Source organism: Natrix helvetica, assembly GCF_964273705.1.
Source record: "Natrix helvetica genome assembly, chromosome: 1".
Lineage (NCBI taxonomy): Eukaryota > Metazoa > Chordata > Lepidosauria > Squamata > Natricidae > Natrix > Natrix helvetica.
In genome coordinates, this window is record NC_138548.1 from 261,087,590 (window position 1) to 261,110,827 (window position 23,238).

Here is a 23,238-nt window from a genome sequence, read left to right on the forward strand (position 1 = left end):
ACCTACTAGTAAGATCTTGCACAACACTGGAAAACAATACTTGGACCTAAATATACACATTAGTATAAAAGAATAAGGGAATTATTATTAAAACTGAGGCAATAAAAAGCTATGTAAAAATATTTACATATTTTTGGAATAATACATTTCAAAGTGGGATCTCTTTTTGTCTATGCTACAATTACAAATGTCAAAATATTCTCTATTATTTTCTGCATCTTCTTCTTGAGGGTCCAAATGCATTTTTATCTGTATATAAAATATATCCCCTTGCTTGTCAGTAATGCTTTTCTATTATAACCAGAGGGATAACTTTGGCCAAAAGACAGCCAAATAAAAAACAGCAGTAATAAGTACCCTTAGGAATTTCCCATTATGCAGGGAAAAATTATTAATCTAATGTATACTGCCAAGTTGATTCTATTCATTTGAATTACTTCAAAATGACTTTTTTCTTCTACAATTAAATACTAAAGCCAGGAAGTATAGCAATTACACATCAACTAATATAAATATCCATTTTAGCATTACATATTAATGTTGGACGGTACTCTGCATTTCACTAACTTCTGGCTTGCCATGTCGACGTGGCAAAACCTCCCTCCAATTTGAGCTCCTCAGTTTGACTACGCAGTGTCAATCTAGGCATATATTACAATTAATGAACTAGCCTTTGGAACCATAAGATTCAATGTTGTTAAAACATCATAGTTAGAATCAGAGCATTTCCAAATCGATAAGAATTTGAATTTTTCATTCTTCAATTCCCCAAAATGTTGAAAATTATTCAAAATCACAATGCTTTTAAAAGAATGTAGAAGAGATTCCTTCAACGTTATGCCATTCTGATTTTGTATATGATCCACAATCTATAGGAAAACAGAATCTTTCAATGTGACAGAATAAGGTACCCTATTAGAAATGAAATATTAGAACCACTTTTAATCGCTTGAATGCTAAAATAAACTCTGCTGAGAAATTGAAAACCATTTCAGGATTGTGGAATTCTATTAGATTCAGATAGTTTCCCTCAAAGTCATCTTTAATCTATTCAGGGAAGTAAACAATTGTGCATGTTTGAAACAGACCCTACCAATTGGGTGCTGTTTGATATTTGCAATATCTACTGACTCTTTTAATCAATAGTTTTTTTTAATTCAGAAATTCATTCAGCATTATAATTTACAAGGACATTAGCAAACCTGCTCAACAACAACAACAACAAAAACCTGGCTCATTTTTTTTTCTACTCAGAGATAGGCTGACTGGGTCATGAGTAAGTATGATGCAAAAGAACAAGGAATCAGCTGACAACTTGCTTAGGAAAAGTGACCACATATAACATTGATTTGTTTAGATGCCTATATACAAGTCCTATGAGCTTACAAGTCTTTTGCCCAAAACTACTGCCCCAGAAAAGAGGCCATGGGGTCATCTGGTCGCTGGCGCTTCATTTGGTAAGCTTCCATTTCCTCCTCTGTTGGTTCTCGGCTTTCGTACATGCTATTATATGGTCTCTTTCTCTCATCTAATTGCATTATTTCTTTCACATGAAGGAGACGGGCTTCTTCTGCATTCAGTGCCTGAAAATACAAATTGACGGCTATGTTACAGTTGTCCCTGGAATTACAACTATCTAGTAAGCAGATGGTAACACTCAATACGGTACAAAGAGTGAAGCTGTGCTAAAGGATAGTCAGGAAAAGTAATGAGAAAGCTGGAAAAAGCTGCAATCCGTAATAGATCACATAGGTCATGTGAAAGTCAGATTTGATCCAAAGGATTCCAGCGAATGGCCAATATAAAATCTACAAGAGTTATATATCGGAACAGAATAAAAAATCATCTCACTATGAACACAGAAGCAAAACATTATGTGTTTGCCTACTCTAAGCTAATAGTGTATAAATGATATTATGCTGCAAATTTATTCAAATTTCAGAGACTAATAACAATTAATACTAAATATAAAAGCTTCAGCATCCACTGACTCTTTCAGCAATCAACAGGAACTTGCTCTCATATAGTTGTGAGAATACAGCTTGCTATTCCATAGATTGAGAATATAATTTCAGAGTGGTATTAGAAGACAGAACAGGAATCTCTGATTCTCTTTTAAATCCAAGAAAACCAGAACCTAGTTCATTATGCTAATGCGTTTTGATTGGAAAAGACAATTTCTTTCCTTTATATTCAATATGGGTTTATGAAAATAAATATGGATTTATGAAGATCTGTTGCTGGAAAGATAGCTGATGGGAAAGAAATTCCAGCATGGGAATTAAGGGAAATAAATCTCTATTTTCATTTTGGAATTTAGTATGCCAGTTACACTTCAGAGGATCTGAGGATAATACACAGCTGACAGTGGTTTTATGCATACCTTTTTCAATTTTTCTTGTTTCTTTCGGTCTTCTCCCTCGCTATCAGAACTTGTACTCTTCTTATGCTTTTTCTTTTTCTTTTTCTTTTCTTTTTGTTTTTGTTGGTGTAGCTGTGGCAATGGAAAAGAGGATAACACAAATGCAGACAGACATGAATGTTGGTATTCTAAGCTACAGGCAATAGGTACTTAAGGGAGTGACACATGACGACCCAGAAATTTCCTCTTAGGGGCAGATGCATGCATCTATATCACTTACCTGGCAGAGTCCCATCCTACCTGAAAGTTTCAACAACTGCAACAGGTGTATAATTGTTGTTGTACAATAGTTGCATTATAACTGCCTAGAAAGTGCTGTAATAGTTGTCATGTTTTCAGGACTTCATATAAGGCAGAAACAAATAAACAGAAGGCCACCTACACTTCGCAACCTACTTTTCTTTTGCCTTAAGATCATGCCACTGAATAATGGCAGAACGTCTTTTTTTTTTAACTTTTTGTAAATTAAGCAGCAAAATGTATTGCACCCCCTCAAGGCTTACATGTACTTATTTCACTTAATCTTCTGCCTTCTAAAACAGGAAAAAATATTGGAGCTGCCACATCATGTGACATAATTATACTACTGCTATCCCTTCTGGCTACTGGAAAAAAATTATAAATACACTCTGTATACCAAAATAGCTTCTCTTGTCTTTGACTGGCAATAGGCTTGTTAGAAAGCCATCCATTAGAAAGAAAACGAAACAATAAAGAGGCCCACCTCCATTAGAGTTTTGGGTTTGGTTAACTGCTCGTCCTCCTGCACCTCGCTTGGTAATTCTTCACTGGCATTCTGTGTACAGGAAAAAAAAATGAGAAAAATCCAATTTCACAAAGAGAGTTAAGTATTAGGTTTGTTTTAAAAAATGTTAATTTATAGTTCCAATATATAAACTGTATCTTACAGCAATTTCTTTTCCGGCTTCTCCTGTACAATATGAAAACTTGACAAATGAGTAGCAGCATTTATATCCCCATCTTCCTTCTTTCCAGTAAGAACCCCAAATACACTGCAAGGGAAACAAAGGTATTAACTGCTTATAATAAGGGCTTGCAATTTCATGTCATATATTTCATAAACGATTTTTGATTCCCAAGGAGATCGTGATAAATTTAAGAAATAATATTCCTGAAGAATGTACCATTTAAATTTCTATACAGATTTGGTACAACCCTTCTACAGCAGAAAAATGAGCAGAAAAATGCACTAATCAGTGGAGTTGTGTGTACCTAATGTGATAATCCCTTTGTATCACGAACCGAATCCCTATTCTATTATACTGGTTTATTTGAAAGATTTAGCACCTGCTTAATTCTACTAATGAAATCAAGGGAATCTAAAAAGTATGGGATGGATTTCACTAAGCAATATTTTTCACATTTTACCGCTGAACATTCTCTTTGCATTTAACCCTACCCAGTAGATATTAAAATATTTTCCTCATAGAATATTTTGAAATAAATAAGGAAAACTAACGTGGCTCAGTGAAAGGTCAATCCTCTGTCAAAAGAAACAAGTTGCATCTAGAGTATCTTCAGTTTCAATTCTGCTAGAATCTTGACAAATGTTTCACAACACTGTCTTATGAACCTATTCATGACTAACATCAAACACTTTGTGATGACTAACACCATAGTGTTAGGAATGACTAACAAAAATTAGAGTCGTAATGAAACTGATTTCTCATGTTTTAAATCTGATGCTGAGTAATGTTAGTAACCAGCCCCAATTCAATCTTAATTGCGCCATGAAACCTCCCTAATGGAACACAGGCCAATTAGCTAACTTTAACAGAACAATACAATTAGGACAAGAATGTGGAGGAAAAGGAAAAGCACTGTACAGCATACATTTTTGTAAAGGAAGCCATTCTAAAAAGTAATTTAAAAAAATCACAGAAGCCCAAAATTATGCCTTCAAGATTTTTGCTGGATTTCTACAATTGTAAATCTCAGAATAATTCTAAGCAGAGAATCCTTACTAACTGTTCATTACTTGAAAAGACGTATTTCTTATAGAAACACAGGGAATATTTTAATCAACGACAGCAATTCACTGAGAATGGCCTATGGAGGAGAGCACATGACAGGGCAGGGATGAAGTTATCAGCACAGCAAGTCCTTGACGTATGACCATTCTTTAATGACTGATGTTATGATGTGGTGAAAGAATGGTTATGGCCAATCCTCAGAGTTCCAGCCACCCCAGCACACTACAGTCATATGATTGTGAGCGCTTGGCAACTGGTTCACTTTTACAATCAGTTGCAGCAGCCATGATCACATGATTGCCATTTGCTTTCCCTGTGGTTTCCCCATAATAGTCAATGGGGAAGCTGGCAGAGAAGGTTGGAAGTCATCAGGATAAGTCTCCCCAACCAGTACAGCCTCCCGGCTTCTCTGTGCTCATGCCAACCCCATGCATCCTGTGTGCCCTCCGACTCTCATGCCTCCTCATGCAACCCCTTCTCAACCTGCACTCTTGCACCCACTCCCAGACCCACACAACTCTTATGCACCCCTGTCCATGCTTCTTGTGTAACCCCTGGATTTCCCTTTGCTCCCATCCAGGAGCAGCCACTTACTTCTCTGCAACCTGGAACTTGCCAGCTGCTGTGGTTTCCCCAACAACTTTGGTTGTGGGAAACCAGCAAGAAGTTACCTTGCCTCACGACTGTGGGATTTGGCTAATAGTGGCAATTGGGACTGTAGGGATTGCCATTGCTAAGCAATGCAGACGCTAGTTACACTTATTCAATGAAGAAAATATCTGAAATTAGTTCAAGAACCACAAATTGCCAAGTCCTGTTTGAGGTGCTTACTGTGTGGTTGTTGATCATCACATCCTCCTCATATTTAGAGCGAGCAACAGCCTTCTCTTGACCTTTAATAACTGTTCCATGTCTAGAATACTCCACATAGTCTTCTGTCTGAGCAAGTAACAATTCAGATGGTGGGGCATCCAGATGTTCTTGGCCTCCATACTACAAGGGGAAAAAAAGCATTTTGAAAGATTTATTTGCAGGACTCCCGTTCCAGATTGGATAGGGTGGAGAGGCTCTAGGTCCCTTCCCTTAAATGTTGCTATCCATGAAGTCCTAGAAAATGTGCCTCTTCCATAGTGGTCCCTGGTAGGTCCTCACTCTTTCAGCCTTCTGGACAACTGTAAAGTGCTGACTCTCCCCCTTCCCCAAAAAGGTTGGAACAGGGTGATGTTGCACCCTGAGGATGACTTTTTTGGATGCACTATGAAAGAGGGTTAAGTTACCAGGTTTTGTCTTTATTGTTTTGATTGCTTTTGTCTTTACTGTTATTGTAAGCCACCCAGAGTTGTGGTATGAGTGACCATATACATTTTTTCAAATAATTTTTTTGGTAGCATTTTACACAGTGATTGCATTTATGCTTTTCTATGAGATTCCAATAGTGGAGACAGTAGTGATAAAATTATGATAAGTCACTTAGCGACTGTTCAAAGTTACAATGGACCCCCCCCCCAAACATCCTTATTTGCTTTTGAAGTTCAGAACACCTCCCCCCCCCCCCCCCAGGCCAACATGTTTAAAAAACTGTCTCAAAATCATTTGGGGATTTAAGGTACCATACAAAAAATATCAAAAGCCAAGAGTTACATAAGTTTACTCTGACTTTGAAGTTACCGTGTTTCCCCGAAAATACAACCTGTCCTGAAACTAAAGCCTTGCCACATTTTTCGCGTGGGCAAAAATATAAGCCCACCCCCGAAAATAAACCCCCTGGACAATCCCCCCTCCTCCGGACAGGCAGAGCACCGCTCACCGGCAGAGCGGTATCCTGGAAGACTCTCTGTCCGGAAGACTCTCTTACAGAGCGTCCCAGCAGCCATCCCACAACCATAGAGCGCACTCCTGGAGCGGCCGCTGCTGGAAGACTCGGCAGCCGAGTTTGGGAGTTTGGAACCGGAGAAGACGTTATGTTCAGAGCGTGACGGTGGCGGCTGCTGCTGCAGGGAGAGCTGGGCCAGGACATGTTGAGGCTAGGAGGCATGCCTGCTGGGGGCAGAACAGGGGCGCAACCCCCTTTTCCAGCCGGGCAGAACTCCATGCACTGACCTAGGGGGTATCCCTAATGTGCCAAGCCGCGGGAGCTAGGGAGCGGGCAGAGCGCCACGTGGCTTGGCGCCTTAGGGATACCCCCTAAGTCAGTGAATGGTGCTCTGCCCAGCTGGAGAGGGGGTTTGCTGGGCGGTTGCTCATGAGCTTGGTCACCTCATGGCTGCTTCACCCCTGAGGCTGTGCCCGGCTCTTCGGGAGCCAGTTCGCAAGTGAGCTTTCTCTGGTGATAGGAAAGATTATTTTCATTTTTTAATAGAGCTATTCTTTAGTAATATTGATCTGGCAAAGTCTCAGAAAATTTGACATCTAATTACTTTACAAAGTTTTAATTAATTTAGAAATGGGAAATGATGCCATGGTGCTGCAAACATTTTTTTTTGAGTAAAATGATAAAAAAATTCAAAAAGGACATTCTGAAGGAGACTGAATGCCTGTTAATTTACCTTCTCTAAGATGCTTTCTTTCTGCCCATGTTTAAAGTCTTCTTTTTTCACTTTAAAAGATTTGTACAAGAGTTCAAGTTTTGTAGGATCTGCTTGAAGATGAACTTCAGAGCCTTTTTCATAGGCCTCCCAGGCGAATACTTTGAAAATAAAAGAAAGCTAAATATTGTCAGGTTTTTTGAAATACATGAACATTGAACTATTAACTAGCTTTTATTTAATAGGCTCTTAGAAAATATTGTGAAAAAGCTATCTGTGAAGGAAATCCTAGAAAAGAGGATTATTACTCTTTGATCCTCTGGGATGCTTCAAGAGACAAAGGGAGGAGACAGAATCAGTGTGGAGGATAAACATTAATCCCTACCAGGTCCATTTTTAGACCAAGGACCTGAGAGAGGTAAATGGGACTAGAGGACATTTTACTTGGTACCATCACATCCTTCCCCTGATATCATAAATTAATCCAGTTCCAGTTCCAATCTGCTAAGAATTCATAAAGGTAAAGATAAAAGGTAAAGTTATCCCCTAGTCATGCCTCACTCTAAGAGGCAGTGCTCATGTCCATTTCTTAGCTGAGGGAGCCAGAGTTGTCTGAAGACATTTTTGGTGGTCCTGTGATCAGCATGGCTACATACCAAAGACGCACAGAACACTGTTATCTTCCCACCGAAGTGGCACCTATTTATCTACTTGCATTTGCACGCTTTCAAACGGCTAGGTGGGCAGAAACTGGGGCAAGTAACAGGAGCTCACCCCATTGCATGGCACTTGGGTCTCGAACCTAGTGTTTTAGCTTTCTATCTGATAAGCTCAGTGTCTTTAATCACTGAGCCATCATGCCCCCTAAGAATTCAAAAAAGTGCATATGTTCTTTCTGTAGTCAGTGGCCCTTTGACAGTATAAGGAAAGCATGCACGTACACTCCTTGAAGAGTCTGGAAAGTAGTGGTGGGTTACGACCAGTATGCCCCAGTACGGGCGTACCTGTGCCTGCTGGGAGCAGGTACCGTTCCGGTGACGTGCTCTGGAGAGCCCGCCAGCCCTCCTTACCGGTATTTGAGGTTTTCAGGGCTTCCGCGCACAGAGCGTACAACATCTAAGCAATGCTCCGCCAAGCAGCTGGAGCGTCGTGGGCGGTAAGTATGCATGTGTGCACTGCGCGCGTTCATGTGGTGGACTTCCAGCCCTGTTGCACCGGGATTCGGAACCCACCACTGCTGGAAAGGTATATGCATAGCACCTTTCAAAAAAGCAATGGTTTTGGGTTGCAATCCAGAATGTATATTTTAACCTTTTATATGGAAAAATAAATATGTAAAAGTGATAAAGATAAATAAGAACAATAACTATATGAATGTATACCTGTAACTATATATAAGATAATAAAAATAAAAAACTCTTAAAAAAGCAATGGTTTTAATATACTTTGGAAGACGGCATTGTACCAAATATGATATAAACTGGGCATCTATGAGAGGGATGGACAGTTAAGACGTGTGATATATAAATATTCTTCCTTAAAGAATAATCTTATCTAAACAAATTTAACTTAAAAACAAGTGAGCAGCAGTAAAAGATACACCTCAGATTTAGTACTTACACTGAGTTTGGGCCATGGAAATGGTGGCCCCCGTGTAACGAACAAAGTTATCTCCTGCATAACTGACTCTGTAAGCAAAAATATTTCATTCTGTAAGTATTTAGCTTGTGGTTCTATTTTGCACATACAGAAGCAAAGCAAATACAAGGCTATTTTTATTAAAAAGTATAAATTTAATAAGACTCATTCTTTGTTCATTAATGTGATTCTGGGATTCATTATTGCTTCTCCTATTGCATTTTGATTACAGCAGCCAATCTTTTCCGTCTAAAAATGTCATTTTAAATTACTTTGTTAGTAATTTAGATCAATGTGTTGACATAGTAATTCGTAATTTAGTTGTCATTAAAATATACTATGAAAAATAATCTCCAAATAAAATCTGGCCAAGAAAAAGGATAGACATTCTTCTGCAGCCAAATATCTATTTCATCTACACATAAGAGATTAAAAAGACTTTTTCCTATATGGCATGATTATTCACTGAGAATTAAAAGCTTTCTGAAGATAATTATAGAAACCTGTGGTACTTATTTTACAGCAGAGTTATGCTATAGGCAACTAATATTCATCTGTGTTCACTGCCAACTCTCCCAGTTTTCCAAGATCTATGAGCATTCCAGACATTCTGCTTTGAGGAAAGAGCACTATGACACACTTCTCTCTCTCTCTTTTTTAAACTTTCTTCAAACTTTCTTCAACCAGGAGAGACCTTCCCATGTATCAGTTCTAGGGCAGTATACAAGACCATGTATTTGTTGAAGCAATTTGAAACTAACTTACTCATCTGGATTCTTTCCTGCATTGGCATAAGGATTCTCCCTCATTGCTCTGGTTTTAGGATCATAGTAGGCAGAATTGGGATCCAGATTCCGTAGGTACTAAAGAGCAAGAACATAAAAATATCAGCTTGAAATTTTAATGCGGCTAATAACACTATCAATTTAATGTAGCTATTGTGAGATTATCATGTAGAGGTACCAATAAAATCAGATAATCAATAATGTGAATCAGGCAAACCCAAAGTTAGGATGCATTACAGGTATCACCCAACACTATATCCATAACCAGTTCCCCTTTATACCTATAAGGAAGGAATGCCATTCTGCAGAAAGGGAGGAGAGCTGAGATTCTGTATCTTGGATTATTTTGATCATTTTACACAGTACTGAATGATTTACACTGTATTTACACTATTATGTTGCATATGCTGAATTCACACAGTATCCTAAGCCATAGAGTGGCATACTGCTGTGGCCCAACAGCAGATGGCTGAGCTGTTGGTAAAATATGACAGCGATGAACACTATGGGACTGCCCTGGAGGCTGAGGAAGACTCTGGGGGGTGTTTGGAGTCAGTGCAGGGAGTAGAGAGGCCTGTTGGCCACCAGGTGGCGTCTGAATCAGGGAGCAGTGAGGAAGAAAAAAGGGAGGCTGTCCCTGACGTGCGTATGCGTAAGGCTGAGAGGAGGAGGGAGCTGCTTTGGAAAGAGAGTCACAGGACATAGGAACAGGTGGCTACTGGTTGGCCCCTCCCGGAGAGTTTATAGGTGGGGTGACGTGAGGGGAATTTTGCAGGAAACAACAATTACTGATCAAGTCGTAGTGAAAGATTGGGAGAATTTCGTGAGTTCTAGCCTTGTTTCATAGAGATAGCTTTCTGGGCTCCCAGCCAAGGGGTTGCGTATCTCCCTCCTTAGTTGTGGCAGACAGCCAAATCTATGTCCGTGTATATTAGAGGCTTGGGACAGAACACATACTTAGTTACTACTTGATGATACTACTGATGTGACAGGAAGATAATCAGAATAAAATTGTGCCTTTTAGAATAATATGTAGAATATTAGCTTCAAAATAACAGTTTTTGATGTTGTCCAGCTTACTTTAGCAATGTCCTCTCGAATTCGCAAGTTTCGGACTGTAATGCGTCTTTTGGAGTCAAAATTCTGTCCAGGCATATCAATGTCATCTGCATATTTGTCTTCGTCTTCATCTTCACTGTTATGATCTCTTTCCTAAAAAGAGAGTTGTAGCATTAACTAACTGGTGTGATTTCATTTGCATCAGTAGCAAAATACGTATATCGAATTTTAAGTGATTTTTTTAAAAAAATACTAATATAATTCTATTAGTGAAGGACTGAAATAGTTGGTTAAATAGTTTGCAAATGAAAACACAATTATATAAAGGTTGAAGTTGCTAGGTATTTAAGTTCTGCTTTGAGCCAAAGTTTCATTATATCACTTGTCTGAAAAACTGCAGCTGTAATGAGAGATGAATCTATATATTTCAGTATAAGAAGGCAAAATGATAAAGGCTACTTAAAAATCAAGGAATGCCACACAAAATATCTAATTCTTTATGTGAAATGCATATATATATATACATATATACATACATATATATACATACATATATATACATACATATATATATATATATATATATATATATATATATATATATATATATATATATATATATATATATATATATATATATATATATATATATATATATATATATATATATATATATATATATATATATATATATAATGTTTGTGTTGTATTTGTGCTGATAAATAAATAAAGGGAGACTAGTATAGATCTATTTCAAGCTATTTAGCTCTCATCAGCTAGCCATACCCTTACTGGGATTTGAACCTGGGCTGTATTACATATTAGGCAGAAGTCTTAGCCTCTAAGCCACAGGCTCTCCTCCTTATCAGCTGAGCCAGGGAAATAGGTATGTATTTGTATTACAACCCCTGGTATGCCCAAATATGGGAGGGAGCTCACTACTCCCCCTTTCTGTCCTTTTGGCTCATTACAGAAAACCATCCAGGCAGAAAATATATAAATATAAAAAGGCAACATTAAAAATAAAAATATGGTTGTCTGCCTGGATGGTCCTCTGTGATGAGCCGAATTTTTATATACATATATATAAATCTTGCATTTTGTTATGTATTTTTTTAAAACAACAACAACACTCTCACCGTGTTTGAATTTAGATCCTCTTCTCCCCATCGATGACGTGGGGAGTTCTGGAGAAAACAAACAAAAACAATCTCTCAAAATCAGCACAATCACAGTAACTATACAGTGAAGTTATCGGAAGAAATGATACATTGTTTGAGAAAAGGCATTCTGAAAAGAAAGGCGTCCACTTGGCCTCAAGCTAGACCAAGGCGGATTATTAGCTTCAAACCATTTTATTTATCTAACACTCTTTCCTCAAAATAACTTTTGACAGATCGTTCTTTCATGCTTTCTTAGTCACAAAACAAATAACTAAAGTATTTTTTACATTTCATACCCACTCTTAAAATCAAGAACTGAGACGTTAATATTTTTATAATATAGAATAAGTGTTACAGTAAACTGTAATTTTAATGCAACAGTTTAAATTAAATTGGCTTCTAATTTAGGTTTTAAAAGTACCAGTAATTGTTAAAAGGAGATAAGGAATCAAAATAGATCATAGCACTTATGATAGCATCCTTGTGTTGGTTATGTAAAGACCCAGTATGAAATAGGACTTCATCATTACTAAAAAGAACACAAGCTCATATGTATAGAGAAATAAGTCCATTCTCTGTGCAATGTTAATCTCTGAAATTTCCAGTTTCAAAAGATCAGATAGCCAGTGATGGGGGGAAAAAAAACCTCTTGCCAAACTTGGGGAGTTGCTGCAAACCAGAATAAGAAATGTTTAGGTACCTGAATAATTAGTTAGGTTTCCAGGCAAAGGAAAATAAATTCCAAACAATAAAAATAACTTTACCTCCTGAAAATATCAGTTGGTCTTACCTGAACTGCAGGTCTCTAGGCTCCCGTGGGAGGAGTCATTGATGGGATATTCTCAGACCCCATTTGCCTTGAGACTGAGCTTAAATTGAGGCCACTCCCCTCTGCCTCACTTCCTGGCTCCCAGTTTAATCGAAGGTCAACGGTATAAGAGGAATCTGGGAGGAATGGTAAGGAACAGCAAACGGAACACAAGAACAACAACTAAACCAGCCAAGAACCGAACCAACCTAATACAACAAGAATGTTCAGGTACTTCCCGCGTCAGCGCCCCATTGGAATGGGGAATAACTCTGGAAGTCCCCTCGCCAGGCTCAGGATCCACAGGGGAATCTGGTGCTGCCTCCCCTGGTTGCCTCGTGGCATCCGCCATTAAGAACAGCTTCCCCAAAAGCCTCAGGTACTCACAACTCCTCAGATGGCTCACCAGGCTCTCTGCAGCCTCCTACGCTCCTCACAGAAGAAAAAGAATGCTGCCAGCGATCCTGAAGGCCCCCGTGCCTCCGTGCATGTAGCCCCAATGCCACCGATCTGTGGCTCGACTGTGGAACGCAGGAAGGAGCAGCTGGAGGCGATTACCTGATTCACGGGGAGAGTGCCTCTGCACGTGGCCTCTGCAGAGCTCTAATGGCTGCCCTGGCCACGTGCGTCTTCCCGGAAGCCGGCAGGCATCCAAGATGGTGGCCGCTGACCATGCGGCCTGATTCCTCCAGGAGCTCTGCTTCAACAGCGCCACCCAGAGGCCTGGAGGAGCTCCAGCAGCCCCATATGGGGTGAAAATGTAGTTCTTCTGATCTCCTGGAGCAGTGATGGCGAACCTGTGGCACACGTGCCACAGGTGGCACGCGTAGCCATTTGTCAGGGCACACGAGGCGCTGCCCTGTCAGCTGGCCAGCGCACATGCACGCGCTGGCCAACTGAGTTCACCCTTTTTTAAAGCCATTTTTCACCCTCCCCAGGCTCCTATAAAGCCTCTGGCAAAAACAGCCTCCCCCGCCCCCCCACGGAAGCCCTCCGGAGGCATCAGGGAAGCCTCCGGACAGTTCCTGAAGCCTTCGGAGCGCTCAAAATGATCCTCCGAGCAAATAGGAAGTGACTTCCGGTTTGCTCACAGGGTTGTTTTGAGCGCTCCGAAGGCTTCAGGGACCATCCGGAGGCTTCCCTGACGCCTTCAGAATGCTTAAAACGACCCTCCGAGCAAACCGGAAGTGACTTCCGGTTTGCTCGGAGGGTCGTTTTGAGCGCTCCGGAGGCTTCAGGGACTGTCCGGAGGCTTCGCTGACGCCTCCGGAGGGCGTCCGGGGGGGTGGGGGAGGCTGTTTTCGCCCTCCCCAGGCTCCTATAAAGCCTCTGGAGCCTGGGTAGGGCGAAAAAAGCATGTAAAATGGGAGGGGGAGCGCCTGTAGTGTGCGCATCTGCACTTGGGGTCCCGCATTGCATTATGGGTACGGCACGCCTGCACACGACCCCCCTGCGCTCCCCCCACCTATGGCATGTGAGCCAAAAAAGGTTCGCCATCGCTGTCCTGGAGGCTGGCTTCGGAGGCTCCCCAGAGACTGCAAGCAGTCTTGGAGCCTGAGGCGCTCCAGCAAAGCCCAGCTATTGCCCAGCGCAGCCACAATCACTCAGGGAAGACAAGTGAGGAGGTGGGGAAGGCAAGGATGGAAAATTCTCACACCAAATTGAATAGTCAGGAGCCAAGAAAAGTCTCCTATTAGGCCGAAAGACTGAGATTAACTGGGAGCCAGGAAGCGAGGCAGAGGGGAGTGGCCTCAATTTAAGCTCAGTCTCAAGGCAAATGGGGTCTGAGAATATCCCATCAATGACTCCTTCCACGGGATCACCTAGGAGACACTTGATTCCTCACATTCAGAAGAATTATATAAAGTTTACACTGCCATCTAGTGAAGCAATTAAGAATTTACTGCAAAGTGAAAGAAGCCCTTGCATTCCTTTAACTCAGTCAACGGGGAAAACTTTGCTGTACAGAACTTTTAGCCATATTCAGTGTCAACATACTAGCTAGAAAAATATGTTTAAAAAAACAGGAAAACACTGTCTTTTCCTTCTGATTTAGACGTTCTTTCCCCCGATTTACCACTTGCTCCGTCAGCTTTCCTGAAGCCAGTTCCTCCTGCAGTTTCTGAGCTTTGAGTGTGCGCTTAGCCTGTACATTAAAAGGAAAACAGGTTAGTATTTCTCTTAAAAGATTTTCTAACCATTCCATATTTATCAGGAAATGATAACTATTCTTCTTGGTTCTGATGAGCAAGGCATAATTTAGAGTCAACAATACAGAAGTGTAAGCAATTTATAGACAGAAAATGGATTTAACTTTATCCCCCCATCTTTACTCATTTGCTAAACTCTTGTTTGAAATCTGTTCCTCCATTTCTTCAATGACTTTCTTAAGACTTAAGAATGTCTAGCCCAGGGGTGTCCAAACTTGGGAACTTTAAGACTTGTGGACTTCAACTCCTAGAATTCCCCAGCCAGCATGGCTAGCTTGGCTAGCTGGGGAATTCTGGGCTAGCTGGGGAATTCTGGGAGTTGAAGTCCACAAGTCTTAAAGTTCCCAAGTTTGGACACCCCTGGGCTAGCTTCTTTGGTGTCTTAATTCAGAGGCAGCCAACGAGAAAATACCAATGGAATCTAAAGTAAAGGCAGCCAAAGATTCACCATGGTTCCCTTCAAGCTATGAAATGGTGTGTAGGGAGATGCACCTTCCTCGTCTCATTTTTTAGTAATGTAAATACTTTGTAGTTAATTGTTGACTAACCAGGTTTGGGGGAAGGGGGAAATCTTAATTATTAGAGAAAGGTGCTGCTTGATGAAAGAGTATTTATAGTTTACATGCAAACATGAACAGGTACAGTAAATCTCCAGGGTCTCCATGCATGGAAGAGGAAAAATCTTATTTAAACACTTGGAAAATTAAAGTAAATGAATCAATAACAACTTCTGACACTATTTTAGAAACACGTCTACATGTTTATATTAGTACAAGAGTCAGTTCTGGATAATATGTTATTTATTTTTATACTATCATGACACAATTACACAAAGATACTGTTGATGTATCTTTGTTATGGGACGCAATGGCTCAGTGGCTAAGACGCTGGGCTTGTCGATCAGAAAGGTCGGCAGTTCAATGGTTCAAATCCCTAGCTCCGTGTAACAGAGTGAGCTCCCGTTACTTGCCCCAGCTTCTGCCAACCTAGCAGTCCAAAATCATGTAAAAATGCAAGTAGAAAAATAGGAACCACCTTTGGTGGAAGGTAACAGCGCTCTGTGTGCCTTCGGCATTTAGTTGTGCCGGCCACATGACCACAGACATATTCGGATAGCGCTGGCTCTTTGGCTTTGAAACGGAGATGAGCACCGCCCCCTAGAGTCGAGAACGACTAACACATATGTGCGAGGGGAATTTTTACCTTTACTGTTGATGTTATATCCAAAGTGGGGAAAAAACCCTTCTACTTACTAGATCAACCTTGGAATATTCTTCTACAATCTTCATATGCTCTTCTGGGTTATAACCATTCCAACGGTCTCTTTTCCCATCGTAGTCAAACATCAATTGAGGCTGCATGTGCTCATCTGCCGCAATGTTAGTTCCTGTAAATTTTGCTCCAACTTTTCTTGGTCTCTGCAGGGAAAAATATGCAATGAAATCTTTGCTTCTCAGCAAGAAAACTGGATACAATTATTCCTTTTTCTTAGCAGACATTAGGGAAACCTAGTCCCTCCATCTTCATATAGCACTGATGTTTTTTTACCATACCTTTTCCTTCCTAATGCCGGTGGCATTAAAGTTTTTTTTTCCAGGTGTAATGCAGCTACTATATTTATGTGACTGAACTACAGCTCCACTGTTAACATTGAAACCACGGACCATGAGGGACAAATAAATATAACTCTTTACAAAAAAAAGTAATTGCTTTGATTTCTTTTAAATAAAAACACCACTACTAAAATATTGTAAATAAATAAACAGAAACTTCAAAGACCTAAAATTTGGAATGATAAACTAAAATCCTATTGGTCCATCCATTGTGGCCGGGGACCACCATATCCCATGGTAACCTGACTGCAATAACTGTGTAAAGAAATATGCCTTATTCTCTGTTATGGGGTGGAAACTTTGAATTTTCTGACATCAAAAGTTTTCCTGGTTTTTTAATTGAAAAATACGGGAAAACCAGTTTAACAATTGCAAATAGTCCTGATTTGGCTATATTTAACAACATACTCGATTCTCTTGCTACTTTACCGAATTCAGTTACCTTTTGGAGAAGTGGTTCCTGTTTGTCATCTGATTAACCTCTTCCTCATACAGGCAGTCCTTTCTTAAGGGCCATTTGTTCAGCGACCATTCAAAATTACAGCAGCATTGAACAAATGGGATTTCTGCCCAGCCTATAAAGTTATACCTGTTGTAAGTGCCTCCACAGTCATGTGATCAGAATTTAAGCATTTGGCAGTCCACTTACAACTACAGGGATACTACAACTCTACCCACTTGCCCATCTCCCCAATACCCTTGCCTTTCTGCTACCCTGTGCAGCGGCATTCCTCAGCAGCAGTGCTGGGCTGAAGTAGAGACCTGGAGCCTTTAGCAATATCAGTTGACTGCTGCCTCCAAGCCTCCACTTCAGGCCTGATGCTGCTTCTTCTGCAAAGCCCCTGCCACTCCCATCTGACATTCACCCATTTCCTTCCACTGCTGACGAGGCACACCTCAGGTAGAGGCAGCTCAGGTTTCAAAAGGCAAGCTTGAGCTGCCTCTGCCAGTATGGAGAACATACAATTGCGCCCCCTTCTGGACCGGGATGCCCTACGCACGGTCACTCATGCACTGGTGACGTCTCGCCTGGACTACTGTAATGCTCTCTACATGGGGCTTCCCTTGGGACGCGCCCGAAGACTGCAGCTAGTCCAGAACGCAGCCGCGCGGGTAGTCATGGGGAGTACCAGGTACTCCCACGTTACACCGCTCCTGCGCGAGCTGCACTGGCTGCCTGTGGTCTTTCGGGTGCGTTTCAAGGTTCTGACCACCATCTTTAAAGCGCTCCATGGCATAGGGCCTAGCTACCTGCGGGATCGCATCCTCCCACACACATCCCTGCGGCCAATTCGCTCTCACAGGGAGGGGCTTCTCCTGGTGCCGTCCACTAGGCAATGCCAACGGGCGACACCAAGGAGTAGGGCCTTCTCTGTGATGGGCCCAACCCTCTGGAATGACCTCCCCCCCGACATTAGAACCACCACTGACTTCCGCTCCTTCCGACAGAAATTGAAGACACACCTGTTCCGACTGGCTGGCCTGGCATAATTTTAACGTCTACCTCCTGGCATACATATTTCTTACTGGTTTTTTAGGGGGATTGTTTTTTTAAACTTAATTTTATAGGATATTGGGGTTTTAAATTCTGTACATTTTAAATTATTTACTTAGCAGTACAGTTCTGTATATCTTTTTATCCTCTTATTTATGTATTTATGTGTCTATCCACTTAATAATTTTAATTGTTTAAATTTTATAGTCATTTATGATGTATTTTGATATGGACTGTACACCGCCCCGAGTCCCTTTCGGGAGAGGGGGCGGTCTATAAGCGCTAAGAAATAAATAAATAAATAAATAAATAAATAAATAAATAAATAAATAAATAAGAGTTAAGAAGAAGTGATGCAGAGGGAAGGGGAAGGCCTCATTTGCTGAGAATTACAGCAACTGTTTCAAAATGCGCTGTGCTGAGAATGGAAAAAGGGAAAAAATTCCACTAGAATTTTCCCACATGGCCCAGCAAGAGAGGCCTTCTCTCTTTCCTTTCCCCCACCCCTGAGGTCTGTAAATCTTCACAAGGTAAGCAAGCATTGTGAGAGCTGGAGGAGGATCATGTAAAATCCCCTAATGCCTTTGGGAACCTGGCAAGGCAGGATTGGGGATGGATAGAGCATGCTGCATCTTTCTTGTTGGTTGGAAGGGCAAATGACCATGTGAGTTTTGTAGAATTCGTAACTTTGAAACGAGATTGTAAATATTTTTTTGTGGGGGGAGGGGGGTCTGTTGTAATGGTCATTAAATGAACTGTGGTACCTTGAGGATTACCTGTATATATAATTAAATATACTCTAAAAACATACTTTCATTTTGAAAAAAAAAGTAAGACAGCAAAACAAGAAGAAACTTATTATGGAGTATTTCACATCTGTTCTTACGTTCCATGCAATTCTATTAGATGCTATTTTTTAAAATTCACACAAACTACAAAATTTTACCTGAGACATAGGCTCATACTGTGCTTTTATGGAATGTTATTTACCTCTAAGCAATCTTTCTTCTTATGGGTCAATGCACCACAGTTTTCACAAGCACCTTTGCGATATTTAGTTGCAACAGCATTCTAAAGACAAAAAAAATAAGTCATTTGTAGCAATAGAACATTTAGTTTGTCCTCTCCTATATGAGAATATAGAACAGTGATGGCGAACCTATGGCACGTGTGGCACAGGTGGCATGCGGAGCCATTTGTCAGGGCACGTGAGGCACTGCCCTATCAGCTGGCCAGTGCGCATGCTGAGTTCACCCTTTTTAAAGCTATTTTTCACCCTCTCCAGGCTCCAGAGGCTTTAAAGGAGCCTGGGGAGGGCGAAAAGAGCCCCCCCCTGGCTTCATGAGCTTCCCTGACGCCTTCGGAGTGCTCAAAACGACCCTCCGAGCAAACTGGAAGTCACTTTCTGTTTGCTCGGAGGATCGTTTTGAGCGCTCCAAAGGCTTCAGGGACCGTCCGGAGGCTGTTTTCGCCCTCCCCAGGCTCCTATAAATCCTCTGGAGCCTGGGGAAGGCGAAAAAAGCATGTAAAAATGGGGGGGGGGGAGGAGCGCCTGTAGTGCGCGCATGCACACTGGGGGGCTGTCGCACATTGCATTATGGGTGCCGCCCGCCCGCAAACGACCCCCTGTGCTCCCCCTTATGGCACGCGAGCCAAAAAAGGTTTGCCATCGCTGATATAGAATATGGCAGGTTCATTCTAACTTTACAAAGACATTATCTAACTATGTAAGTTACTCTGAAATGCTTATTGCAGGGAATTTTTTGCCAGACATAGCTAACAAACTATGCCGCTTCACATTTGAATATAAATTCACCATCACTGAATTTGACTTTTTGAACACGTCATAATAAAAAAGTCCAACAAACGTGCTAACGTTTATTAATAGTGTTGCACAATAGTATCACTTTTACATATAGATACCTACCTCTTTAACTCCTCGCTTATACCATTCTGCTAGTGATGTAAATTCTTCTTGTTTCTCTGGTTGAGGTCTCTGATGTTTCAGTGTAGGCCTTTTTGAAGGATCTATATACCATGGTACTGAGGAAATATACTGGGGAATATGAGGATTGATGTCTCTGTAATAAGTAGTATTACAATTAGATGAGAATTTAGACTTGTCATTAAGTAGGAATAACTGAACAATATTTTTTTTAAATTCAGGAACCATTTCCTATCCTACCATATTTTTAAGATCTTAACTGGAACTTTATTTCAACCAATTTTGTTGTATTTATTTTATACAATGACAATAAAGACTATACTATACTACTTATTTGTATGATATGAGGAATGGAGCAAGATTTTCACATATGCTCATGTGGCTCAACAATACACCTCATCCATAATAAAAAATCTTGACAAACATTATCACAAGATTTCTGTACATGGATTCTGTCTCTTATTGGCTTTCCTGTTCTTTGTCTCCCAGTAAAGGGCAAAGAAACCAAGAGAACATTCTGGCCAAGACTAAGATCCTCTATGTCAACACCAAAATGCTGTCTTATTATTAGGTTAGGACTAAGACTCTCCCACTTAAAGCAATGGGTCTTGGTCCTAACTTAATAGAATCAGAAGTGTCTACAATACTCCTGAGTTCCAAGATTTTTAAAATTCTGAACTAGAGAATGTAATCTCTTTTGATTCTAGCCACATCAGAATTGAAATTCCAAATTTAAGTACTTCCAATTGCCTGCCCTAGTCTAGAAAAGGTTAGGAAAATGCAGCATAGATCAAAGACTGAAATCAATTAACTTTGTTCACTTCATAATTGAGATAAATATCTAATAATCTTTCAGAAGAAGTTCCACACTTAGTTTTGTTATAATATGATAAAAAACTAAAGAAAGTTGTATTGGGATTACAAACAATACTTACTTTCCTTCTTCATCAACTTCAGCTGGTGCATTTCCCAGTTTTCGTTGTTCTTCCAATTCCTTCTTCTTTCTCCAATCTTCTCTTGTCATCTTCTTGGGTTCTTCCAAGCCATTTGATCCTCCAGGAGGATTAGTAGCTATAGCTTCCATGCTCCCAGATTCTGTTCTTTGGCCTATTAACAAATACATGTTTGTATTTGTTAAAAGGTTTTCAAACTATTTTAATAAATGCTAAAAAAGTCCTGACCATTTCTGATTAATTTAGCCTGAAAAGCAAATTTTCTCCCAAGGGCATCAAGATATGGATAAATGTGGAAGATCATTTTTTTTTATTTGACAGCAATCCATGGATCAAGTACTGAGCCTTCATGCTATTTTTTAGTTGTGAGAGCTAATGAATCACTCAAATGCTTCTGATGTTTTCTTATTGTAACTTTAAACAATTTTATGAGTTTAGTCAAGACTTTTAATTTATATTGTTGCCATTTTTATTATTTAAAAATATCTGGCATTTTTTTTGCCTTTTGTAGATATTAACAAACTTTTTTTTACAGACTTACATATAATAGGAATATGGGAATATGAACTTTAGTGGTATGGATTTTGGCATCATTTGTACAGGCATTCTCAACTTATGACAGATCACAAAAATAGAACTTACAGCCCGAATTCAAAGTTCTGATGTCTTGTGACACCCTCCCCCTCGTCCCCCATGTCCAATCACACGATCACATTTTGGGCATTAGCAAGCAGTTTGTATTTATGGTTTTTGCAGCACCCTGCAATGACGTGACTGAAACTAGTGTTTATTCCAAATTCTGGCAAAAACCACGCTATTGTGATCAATGCGTTCACTTAATGACCACAGTGTTTGTTTTACAACTGCCACAAAACAGGAGATAAAATTGGGTATGGACATGTTGTAACCTGCTTTATGACCATCACGATTTCCGTCCAAAATTGTGGACTCAATTGCATGTCAAACATTACCTGTGTGCTGATTATACCCAATCATACATCTCTACCCATGCTAGGTAGGTTATACTGTTCAGGAGTTTGGTCAGCCCTGGGATGCTCTATGGACATGGTTGGGGAGAAATTGGCTATGAGTTAACTCTACAGAGCTACAATGTTTGTGGGTCATTGCCCCTCCGTTGTTTGGACAGGGTAACCCCCCCCCTCCAGACAGAACTGTTGTGCAATTTGGGGATCATTCACTGCAACTGAATGGGTGTCCTGTGCTCCACCCTCCCCCCCCTTATAGTGTGACTGTTGCAATGTGAACTGGACTGGCTTCCAGTTGCTTTATAGGTGATGCTTATAACCTTTAAAGAAATACACGGCACAGGATGAGGTTACTTATGGGACTGACTCTCTCCGAGGGTATCTACCATCCCATTACCTGACCTGGGTGAGTTCCTGCCCCCCTCCTTTAAAGGCTGTCATCTGTTGGGGCTTTGGAGACACACCTTCTCTACAGCTGGTCCTGATCATTGGAAGGGTTTCAGCCTTCCAGAAGACCACCTGGCTCTTACCCCAAATACTGAGCTTGAATGAGGGTTGAGTCAGAAAACTAATGGTGCGGTTGGTCTGGCATCTGATGGGAAGGATTGTTCTGTTTTTACTCTGGTTTTTGTTGGTTGTTGTGAATAGCCTAGGTCCAGGATCAGTATGCGGGACAGATAGCCATATGAATTCTAAAATATATTCGCACATAAAGTATCATCGAAAGCATCCCCAGCCATCTTCCCTTCCCGAAAGTCCAATTAGTTAATATGCTGCTTTTCTAAATTGGGACAGAGGCGCCCTAGTCGGCTCGAAGTGTTTTGGGCTTGAGTTGCCTTGAGCTTATATAACAGCGGCAGAAGAGGCGTAACTGGAATTCGCTCCCGTTTTATGAAACGTAAAAAGGAGAGTTCTGAACTTCCCGTGTCCCATTAACGAAGAGACCCGGAATTTAACTACCTACGAAGTAACTTAACCCGGATTAAGTTCCAGAAACCGGTTGCATGTTTCACCCGGGAAAAAAGTCAACCAGCCCCGATAAGTGTCACCGACCCAAAGGAGAACACTCGCCACTCACCCCCGAGTCGCAGATCAACCTTCCTGCGCCACAGGACCTACGACGCTCATTAAGCCTCTCACTTCCGGCGTCTTTCCGCTTCCCACAATGCAGCGCGGTCCCCTTCTCCCTACTCCTTAAAGGGGCCGCACTCTTATTTTATAAAAATGCTCAGCTTTCTCCCAATGGCGTTCTATTCCCGGGCTTTGGCTTTCAGTAACTCTTTTGAGGACATAAGCTTAAAGCTCTTCAGAGTAGGCTCTTCAAATGTCGGTGAAGTTTATTCCTAAACACATTTGTTACATTTATAAAGCTCCGAGAATCTGAAACCCAAGACTTGGTGAAAATGCGTACGAGCCTCTACTAGAATCTTAACGTTGCTGCGATAGGATATATTATTTATACGTTTCTGTGGATCTTTGCCTTGCTTAAAAAAAGAAAAATCTGACAAGGTGAAAAGTGTGATTTACAAAGGCTTTTATGTCTCCATGGAGAAACTCTAGCTATGTAATCCCTAGAGAAGATGACTTGATGGCACACAATCATAACATTGGACTAATGCAATCATCAATATGTGATTATAGG

General features: G+C 40.7%; 1 protein-coding gene across 1 annotated transcript; it reads right to left on the reverse strand.

The window, feature by feature from the left end:
* Nucleotides 1-917: 917 nt before the first annotated feature.
* SLU7 (SLU7 homolog, splicing factor) lies at nucleotides 918-22,502 on the reverse strand. The gene is made up of 16 exons (XM_081938870.1): nucleotides 22,127-22,502; nucleotides 20,593-20,764; nucleotides 19,640-19,793; nucleotides 18,703-18,783; nucleotides 15,858-16,022; nucleotides 14,472-14,540; nucleotides 11,563-11,610; nucleotides 10,445-10,576; nucleotides 9,345-9,442; nucleotides 8,562-8,629; nucleotides 6,963-7,102; nucleotides 5,248-5,409; nucleotides 3,331-3,435; nucleotides 3,147-3,218; nucleotides 2,384-2,494; nucleotides 918-1,583 (listed from the first exon to the last, which is right to left on the reverse strand). Exons 1-16 carry the CDS (start codon nucleotides 22,305-22,307, stop codon nucleotides 1,404-1,406), a joined length of 1,938 nt encoding a protein of 645 aa, XP_081794996.1. The 5' UTR covers nucleotides 22,308-22,502; the 3' UTR covers nucleotides 918-1,403.
* Nucleotides 22,503-23,238: the final 736 nt, after the last annotated feature.

What these genes read in the sequence shown, in the direction of transcription:
- SLU7 (XM_081938870.1), bottom strand. Translation starts at nt 22,307, where the DNA reads ATGTGCGAATATATTTTAGAATTCATATGGCTATCTGTCCCGCATACT. An exon ending in AGAAGAAAGATTGCTTAGAG is followed by an intron (nt 16,023 to 18,702) that starts GTAAATAACATT and finishes TTTTCCCTGCAG; the next exon opens with AGACCAAGAAAAGTTGGAGC. An exon ending in AAGCCGGAAAAGAAATTGCT is followed by an intron (nt 3,219 to 3,330) that starts GTAAGATACAGT and finishes TCCTGTACACAG; the next exon opens with AATGCCAGTGAAGAATTACC.